We start from the raw sequence: 10,013 nt of genomic DNA on the forward strand, positions 1-10,013 counted from the left end.
TTGCCAACCCGGACAAAGTCCCAATATAAATTGTGGCACGTTTTTGGTCATTACAGTATCTCAGATTTTGATTCTGATTAGGGAACTATAATCATTTCTTGTTAACATCGCAGGACAGTGCAATCTGGCCTTTTTTTAGTTTTGCACACTGCCTTCCTCTAGTTCTGCATTGTCACAGCTTCCCTGATGATTTTAAAGACAGAGAGTTAATGAGCTCTGTATAGTAAGGCCCTTCCTTCACCCTCATTGCTGCCAGTGCCACAGGCATATAGATAAGTAGAATGTTATTCTACACTAGCCTTAATTAGGAAGACAAATCCGTCATTTGTGTGGGGACATTGCATATTTACTATATATCATAAATGCAACATTGTCCCAATATATTGCTGAAAATATGTAACGTAATTATGAGTGTATTGTTCAAATGTCCAAAAAGGTTACAGGGTTCGAAAAGACAGAGCTATAATCCAGCAACCGACATATGTAAAAATAGCAAGAGCAGTATAAAGTGTTCACCCCCAATTTCCCCATAATGCAGTGACATATATGATATATTAACATGAAGAATATGAAGCAGATAATAAGATGCTAATGTGGCTGATTTATAACAGTAGTATGTAGAACTTGGTGAAATTACTTTTAGCGAAAATGTTGAGAAAAAATGATGAGAAATTGGAATTGAAATTGGCTCTGATAATAAACTGGTGTATCTTTCAAATTTCGCAATGGGATAGTATATCTAAGTTAGGTCAAATTGCAGATTTTGGGAAAATTTACAGCTTTGGTGCAAAAAGAACACTAGTATTTGAAATGACTTCTTTCAATAAATATTTAATTTTTCTTCGCAAGTCTTCTCTTAAGTTCAGTACTATCTACAAAGTCCCAACACAACTAGTGATGGACAAATCTGTCTCGTTTTGCTTCTTCAAAAGATCTGCAAAACTTTGAAAAGATTTGCCAAATGCCTAAAAATATGTGAAATGCGGAAAATGATGCACGTCCAAAAAAATTGTTGCACACATAATTTATTTGACGCGCAGCAAATTTTCCACTGTTAATTTTTTGCGCTCGCTTTGTGAAATGCGGAAGTTCGCCTCCAATCCATGCCTGGCGAAAAATTTTGCTCATCACTAAACACAACGCTAATTAGTAATTAATTTAGATTTAGGTAATATAGCAGCTCAGAAATGCATCCTGCATCAGCCTTGAACCTCTTTTTCTCCCTAATGATTGCATAGTTAAAGCCCTGCCTGCAGTTCAGTAAGTTCATTGTATTTAATACAGCAATTCTAGCCTTGTCATTTTAACGCTTTATTTCTCATTTAAGTTGTCTATACAGGGGCCAACGTTTGGTCAAACTAGTATAAAACTGTCTAAGTTTGCCATCTGAAATGAAATACTTCTTTTTCATATGCTGTCATAAAAACTGTTGACATAATGTAAGCTCTTGGGAGCAGGGCCCTCATGTCCTATTGTTTTACTCTGTAACCCTTGTTTGATAAATTATTGCAAAACACCTGCTCATTATAAACTGTAAAGTGCTGCGTTACTTGCTGGCGCTATATAATTAATGATAATATAATACCACTGCCCTTTTGTCTGATGTTGACATTCCCAGACTAATATTTGTGTGTTGATAAGTCTTTAAAAATGTAGGCTTAGAGAGCCAGAACGCACTTCTATAAGTTATGAAATTATAGGCATTGGGATCTTGAGTCCATTATCTGGGTAAAGTGTTTATGTTCTCCACATGTTTGTCTGTGGGATTCCTCTGATTTTCTCTCAAACTCCAAATACAACTTTCTCTAAATCCAGTTACAAACACAGGTATTGCCCTGTCTCACAGCCCACAGACTTAATAATGCTAAATTAATATTATTTCCTGGTCTCCCTTTTTCGTTCACTTTCTGGATTATTGTAACTAAATTGAATGTTTGTACAAAGGGTACCTAGCCCAATAGCAGGGCAGGCATTCCCATTCATTAGAAAGGCATTAGCACCTATACTCCTTGCTCCATTAGCAACTCAGTGAAACCCTTTCAGTGACCTGTTATTAGGAAATGTGTTATTTTTAACCCTTTTCAGAGACAGCTATTAGCAAACATGATGCTAATGAATTGATACTGACAGCTCCATGGGAAACCTATTCACTTGGAATCTGGGAACAAATGCTGTGGGTGAGCCCAATCTGTTAGCAGTCAGTTTGAGAGAAAGTCACTTTTTTACACTTCCCCTAAAGCTATAATTACAATAGCCATTAAGCACATTTCAACTGCCTCTCTTACAAATATACTCATTAGAATTAATAGAAAATAGAGAAGCCATTGCTAGGGGCTTGTTTATCCCCAAATAAAGCTTCACAGCTCATATGCAGATGCCAGAGTCACATAAAAACAAACAAGCACCCAGTTCTTTAAAATAGGAAAATAAAAGGGAAATGCACTTTATAGGACAGTAACAATGGTGTAAGCACTTAGAAGAAAGTTTTGGCTGTTTAAAGGGGATTTTATTAAGTGTCAGTCTCACTTGTAGAAGCCCCAGCCATTAGAATGCAGCCTGCTCACTCTATTAGCCCTCAGACAATGCATTTCTTAGCCCTTTGTATGGCTTGGTTGGGGGATTTTTCCATGCACTGTAACATTCCCAAAGGAAAATCAGAGCAAGTGAGTAGCGGCCAATCCCTTTCTGATTATTGTCAGGCGGCCCCACCCACTGGCTGAATTTACATAAAAAAATGAAGAAAGCTCTTGTTAGCCGAGCATCTGATCAGTGTGTGAGCGCCTGTGAGAGGCTGAGGGAGGCTGAGGGAGGCTGTGAGCGCCTGTGAGAGGCTGTGAGAGGCTGTGAGAGGCTGAGGGAGGCTGTGAGAGGCTGTGGCGGTGCTGGGTCCCTGAGTTGGCTGCAGCCTGAGCTAATCCGGGATTTCTCCGGCTCTCCATCTCCCGACAGGGGAACAATTAGGAGCTCATTCTCTTTGCCTTATCTACAACCTGATCATCATGTACAGCCGGTCCTGCTGCCTTCTCCTCCTGGTCCTTCTGGCATCTGACTGCATGGACTCAGTGAGGGGCTTGTTCCCCTTTGGGCAACCGGAGTTTTCTTACAAGAGGAGCAACTGCAAGCCCATCCCTGCTACGTTGGTACTTTGCCATGACATTGAGTACCCCAACATGAGGTTGCCCAATCTCCTGGGCCATGAGACCATGAAGGAGGTGCTGCAGCAGGCGTCCTCTTGGATCCCCTTGGTTCAGAAGCAGTGCCACCAGGACACCAAGAAGTTCCTGTGCTCCCTCTTTGCCCCGGTGTGCATTGATGACCTGGACGAGACTATCAAGCCGTGCCGGTCTCTGTGCGAACAGGTGAAGGACAGCTGCGCCCCCGTCATGTCTGCCTTTGGCTTCCCCTGGCCCGATATGCTGGAGTGCAGCCGCTTCCCCCAGGACAATGACCTGTGCATCCCGCCAGCCAGTACCGAGCATGTTGTGCCGGTAACCCGAGAGGGTAAGTGCCTATAAAGTAGCCCAGCCTCAGCCAACTGATCGCCTAAATGTGCAGCCAAATTCTACCGTGCTATACTGCAATGCTGCATCCAATGCGCACTGCCAGGCTCATGTACTGTATGTAAAGCCCTTTGCGCTTCTATCGCTCATAAACTGCTCAGATGTATCCCCAGAGAAATATTATCTGATACATCCAGGGATATCATTTACCGGGAGTATCTGTGACTGTAGTGTATCATTGCGCCCAGTCTGAGAATGGGAGTCTCCGAAACGCTGTGCTGCGCTAAATGGCATCAACTGAGTTACCTCGCAGTTACTTTTTATTGCATATTGCATGCGTAACTAGCGCACTGTAACACAGGGGTTATAGTCAGAATTGGCATTGTGGGAAGAGGACCAGTCACTCTAATACATTAAACAGTATTGCCCACCCGTGCCCTTTCCCCATATCACTTCCTTTCCTTGCTTCTTCTACTGTAATTAGCCTTTATTAGAGGTATGTACAACATGAATGTTCAATAGCCATAATGGTTACATATCCAATGGACGGGGGCACATGTTTCTAATAAGTGAAGAGACACCGGGGCAAGTACAAAACGGTGCTTGTTGCTGGAAAGCTGAACGCCCTTAGTTTCTGTTGAGGCAAACAGAGCTGGCGAAGATCTTTAAGTTTAGATTTGTGTTGAAAAGAAAAAAAACTGATAATTATAATAACCAATTTGAGGTCTGTACTATGCGCTGCAGGGATGCCAATGGCTCTGGGTAGGCGGGTAGGCACAGGATAGCATCGGGAGTTATAGCGCCACCTGCTGTTAGACACATTATTGCGCAATTTTCACTTGTTGTTTCTGTGTTCGCAGCACCAAAAGTTTGTGACGCCTGTAAAAACAGCAACGAGGATGACAATGATATAGTAGAAAATCTCTGCAAAAATGATTTCGGTAAGTATGTGGCAAAGGGGTTTTTTTTAATCATCAACCAGGATTCATTTATAGATAGATGGGAATACGAGTTATCTTATATATACAATAAATGCATTTACATGCTTATATAGGGTGCCCAGTTTACTTGAAAATTCAGGTACATGTGTAGAAAATCTGGTTAGGAGGGTTGAACTGATTGCAGTATAAATAAAATTCAGTCACTGTTGCCCTGCAACATGGATTTAGTAGATGTGTCCCTGAATTTTCAAGCGATATGGTCAACCTGTGCTTATATAATTTTGTTGTTAAACACTCTTACAGAGCAAGCTGCCCCATAAAAAATATTTATGTAACCTGAGCTGTTAATATATAGTGTAAATATGTACCCCCTATTGTAATATATAAGGATATTATAAGTGACCAAGACCATAAAAATGCACAAGTTCAAAGTCCAAGTGCTTTTATACAGGCCATGGAACTTCAAGATGACTTCCAATATCCTTATATTTTACAACTATTTATAACTGATTTATTAAAATACACAAGTTTCAGTGAGTCAGGTCAGAAATCACATCACTAAGCACCAATTATAACTGATGACATCACCAATCCCCATTTATAAGGTATTACCTAGATATATAGGGTGTTCATCCATCTCAGTTACTCCACAAAGTAGCAGTCGTATGCAGAAGAAACTTAGTAAGAACGTAATATTGCTACCTGCTGGTAGAAGCTGAATAGCATGACATATATATTTATAATAAAGTGCAACATTCCTTGCTATTTCAGTCCACCACCAACACCGAGGCAGACACAACATTTTTAAATGAGTCCATATGTTTACTTAAATAGCCTGAAGCTAATGCAGTTTCAGCACCCTGTCAGTAGAAAAATGATATTTCCATTGAATGTTTACAATATATACATTTGAGGCCACTTGTGTGTGTGTATGTGTTAATGTAAAGTGAGTGACAGACAGTGGGTTTGTTTGGATAAACAGCATGCAATGAGCAGACTCTGACTGACAGGCATCATATTCTATTTATAAACATTTCTGACTACCAATTCAGTCTCTTGCATTAATTAGGAAGTAAAATAGATTTCCTGTATTCATGCAGCAGTGTTTTTTTTTGTAATTGGGTAAAAGCTACACTATTCTGGCCTAAGGGAAGCCTCCTATTCAGGTTACTGTGGGAGCGTTCCCGGCACACAGGGATTAAAACTGGGTTTCACAGAACCCACACAGCACCATCTGCCTTAGTGGTTCTGCTACAGGCACAAGCTGATCACATTTTCCAGAATCAAGAGCCGAAAGGCAGACAACTGTGTGTCCCAGGTGTAAAAACAGAGCAGCCCCTTATTGCTTAGCACAAACAAAGGGCCATCATTTAGTAACACAGGGCCCATCATTCAAATCCTAATCTGTGGAGCTTTAAAATGGAGCCATAGCAATTGGACATGGTGCTTGCTGCAAGTGCAGTCAGTTATACTGACACTTTTTTATTGCCTATAGGAAATTAGGAATAGTGTAATTGCACTGTTAGTCGTACACTGGGGGTTTTGTAATTTGGGCTCCATAAGCCCACCAATGCTTTAGTGTGTCAGATCCTAGCCCTTGTGCTTCCCATATTGCAGAGCCTTATACACAACCATCGCTTTGTGCTAAAGAGGGAAAAGGATGGAGGCACTGAATGCTTAAAGCTATATCCATAGGCCTCTTTATCTGACATTGGATGACTTTAATATGGCCCACAAACATATTGAACATTGAATTATATGCCACTAAATGGAAACAGTCTGGGGTAACTGGGCTAAATTACCTGTGTAAACAGTGACTGCAGTTTTTCAGAGCCTTTCACCACCCCCAGCCTAGTGTGACAGCTGCAGGCATGGGTCAGCACAGGGACAGACTAAAGCTGGAATCTTCCCAAATGAGGTGGTGAGCAATATTGGGTTGATCTGATCTTAGGCCCCTAAGCAAGTGATCAGATCTTATGAGGGTCCCTGTGCAGACCTGTCAGAGAGGTCTGCATCAATGACCCTATACAGTACTCATTCAGGGGATTGTCCAGACAGCCTAACACAGGCAAGAGAGACCATTCTTTGTGCCTCATACAGGAGCCAGTTAACTGTAAGCCTCACCAGTGGTGAGTCAACAAGCAATAAGCCAGTATTTGGCTTCCCTAAGTCTAGCACATTCAGGTATCAGTGGACTGAGCAGGGCATTGATTTAAAGTGTTATTCTATTATTTCTATGTAATGTAAGGAACTGTAAGTATCACTTTAATTAATGAATCATAGGATGTGGCAATAGACTTGCATACAGCATGCTTAACATGGTATCATATAACATTATACCTGATTCTATTTATTATGCAAAAAAAAAAGATATATATATATATATATATACTTAATTTTTGGAGGTGAACATCCCTTTAAACTAGAGGCCATGGGCCTACAGATGAGTTTGGCCCAAGGCTTTATCTTTATTTACCCACCTCCAATGCCTCCAAGCATCAACAGCCTCTTCATCCCAGGTCCTCTGTCCACCTATTACTACTAAAATTCTATAAATATAATTGAGTCTCCTGAGATCTTTAGGCCCTTCTATAGTTGAACCACCTGTGCCCACAGTTGTTACACCCCTGAAACTGACATCTTATATGGAAGCAGTACCATTGCAGCTATTCAGTAATCTCCCCTAGCCTGAATCACTCTAAATTAAATAGCATAGGATGCAGTGCTCCTGGCAGCCAGGTGAAAAATAGTAAAAGCAATTTATGTTCTGTTATAGTCTGGGAAACTGTATATACATAACTGGGCCTTGTCACATTTATTGTTCCTTTAAAATATGGAGCTGATGCGGAACTCTTGGGAAACAGGATTGTTAGCCACCATTCTGCTTCATGTGAGTTAAACTTCATGAGGCATAACAGTGAGTGACGGTTTTACCTTCCCAAGAGATCCAGCGGCAACTGAAGTATTTCATTTCCATCAGTTACTGCCAATTTTCCATTTACATTCATCAGCCAGGCTAATACATTTTCCAGTCCTGACTTTACAGATTTGGGAATGTAAGAACCCTTAGTGTTTGGGAAGCAAAAATAATTTAATGCCAACTCCAAACGCTCTCAGTTGATCAATAAAATCAGCAGGTGAGAATAGCCAAGAGAGAACCAAAGAAGACATTGTGATGCCTTGACTTCATTATTTTGGGAACATGAAACATCAAAGGCTTGTGAAATATAAGAATATGGTCCAGTGCACATGGCAAGGGGATATGTAGCACAGGTAAAAAGAGTGTGTGTCTCTCTGAGTGCGTGGTCATGCCTAGCATGATGTATAATATAAATGTGGCTACATTGTACATGATGGAGGAAGTTATAACAGATTTGACAATATATTTAGAACAGAGCACTAGGCTAGTATATCTGCTGGAAGATGTCACTTCTAGTCTACAAGTAAAGCCAGTATATTGACAGCCTGGCAGGGGGCAACAGTTGCTAGTAAATGTACTACTGATTGTCCTTAGGTTGGCTGGGTTTTGAAGGTGTGGTGGGGACACTGGACCCCAGCCGTGCAACAGAAACTTGTGGGCACATAACCTTAATATACGGAAATGCAGATACATCCATGTGCTGTGCCTTACATTTGTTATGTCAACTTTTACACCTATATCTGTGAATGTTACAGCTCACCCTTTTGCAGAAAAACAACATGTTTTCAAGCTTTACTGTTGCCTTTAATCTTATTACCCAGGGCAGAGAGCCTACAGATTGTAAAACGATTAGCATCCCCTTTTTACATGAGGGAAGCAAGGGCTTTTCTCACGCAGTGCTAATATGCATGACTCTCCTGACATTCCTTGCAACATGAGCAGGGAGGGAAAAAACAAACAGTCCTAAGACAACAAGCCCCAAGCACAGGCACAGTCATTAAGGATATAATTAGAAAACAAAAACAGTTTAAGGTTACACCATTACTGCCTATTAGACCTGAGGGCCTATGTTTGGATCAGTCATCCCTAATGTTACTGATGGAATAAGATCTGCTACTGCATAATTATCTAAAATATATTTACATAAATAAATACAGATTTGAATTAAAGTGCTTGCCTTTATAAACTCCATGTACTGTTCATGAAACTTTACTTTATATTTCCAATATTATTATAAAAGATATTACAAAAAATAGGAAAGGTGCAAAATTAAAAAATAGTTGCATTCCCCAGCACTCCATATAGAACGGGCAGGAGGTGAATGGAACACAAGTTTCCCCATGGAAAGCCCCTAGCTTTCATGTCAGTCAAAATATGCAATCTTAGGAGTGCTAGGGGGGAGGTATGGAAAACCTGTACCTAATGCCAGCCTGCAGGCTCCCCAGCACTTGTCTGTAGCACCTAACATGCCCTTCTACACTTTAAAGTCTAGACTTTTTAATTAATTGAATAGGCTATAGAGGGCGAAATGTTTCAAGACAGAGAGGGAAAGAAGGACTAACACATGTGTCTAACTTCTTCACACAAAATTACTTTGATGCTCTTTGTGGTTAAAAAAGGAGCCACCTGCTGTAATTCTGTCAGGCTCTGACAGTTTCATAAGCAACCCAAGCCACCCCAGAATGGCTTCTCTGTACACTATAGGGCCTGTCCCTCTTCATTTCTGTGTCACCAGTCTCACCCCTTGGCTTCCCCCTCTTTTTTTCCCATTAGCACTGAAGATAAAAGTGAAGGAGATCGCCTACATCAATGGGGACACCAAAATCATCCCGGAGACAAAGGGCAAAACCATTTACAAGCTGAATGGAGTGACAGAAAGGGATCTGAAGAAGACTGTACTGTGGCTTAAAGATGGCCTGCAGTGTACCTGCGATGAGATGAATGACATCAACGCTCCCTATTTAGTGATGGGACAAAAGCTCGGCGGGGAACTGGTCATCACCTCTGTCAAGCGGTGGCAGAAAGGCCAACGGGAGTTTAAACGGATCACTCGCAGCATCCGCAAACTTCAGTGCTAGTGGTCTTATTTACTGGCTCAGCCAGCACTGGGGCTAGGCTATTTGCACCTTCTTCCATTTTGGGAACCTATCCTTTCTGAATGTAACAAAAAGGGTGGGGTAATTGCTTTTTTTATTATAATTATTGATAAAAAAAATCCTTGTAAATATAATTAAAATATAAAAAGATCAAATATTTTATAAAGCCCTTGGATGAAAACGAGATAGTTTTTTTTACTAGGTGCAAACTCTGAATTTTTTATTTCCATTCACAAGTAATTGACTTTTTTATAATCCAGTTATACATTTACAACCATTTCTACAAATATGAGCTTACAATAAATCAGTGTGTTTTTTTTAGCTGTTATCACCTTTTTTCTACTTTTTGTATGGACTGCAAAAGAAACTAAAATTTAGGGTTATTTTTATGCTGAAATGGGGAATATTTCCCCTCTACTATGCTGATTATTTTGACAAAATTGTACACATACTGGTAGATTTATTAAGAGATAAATTCAATTAACCCCCACTGCAGCGCTGGAAACCCTGTGCCCAGTTACCCAGCCTAGCATGTTGGGTAGCGATGGAATTATAG

The 10,013-nt window shown here is 40.6% G+C and overlaps 1 protein-coding gene across 1 annotated transcript; it reads left to right on the top strand.

The window, feature by feature from the left end:
• The first annotated feature begins 2,801 nt into the window (after window positions 1–2,801).
• Window positions 2,802–9,777, top strand: sfrp2 (secreted frizzled-related protein 2). Its single transcript, NM_203731.1, is given in 3 exon segments — window positions 2,802–3,501; window positions 4,361–4,441; window positions 9,135–9,777. Coding segments are annotated over 3 exon segments (888 nt in total). The 5' UTR covers window positions 2,802–2,999; the 3' UTR covers window positions 9,440–9,777.
• Window positions 9,778–10,013: the final 236 nt, after the last annotated feature.

This window comes from Xenopus tropicalis, chromosome 1 (assembly GCF_000004195.4).
Source record: "Xenopus tropicalis strain Nigerian chromosome 1, UCB_Xtro_10.0, whole genome shotgun sequence".
NCBI classification, from domain to species: domain Eukaryota; kingdom Metazoa; phylum Chordata; class Amphibia; order Anura; family Pipidae; genus Xenopus; species Xenopus tropicalis.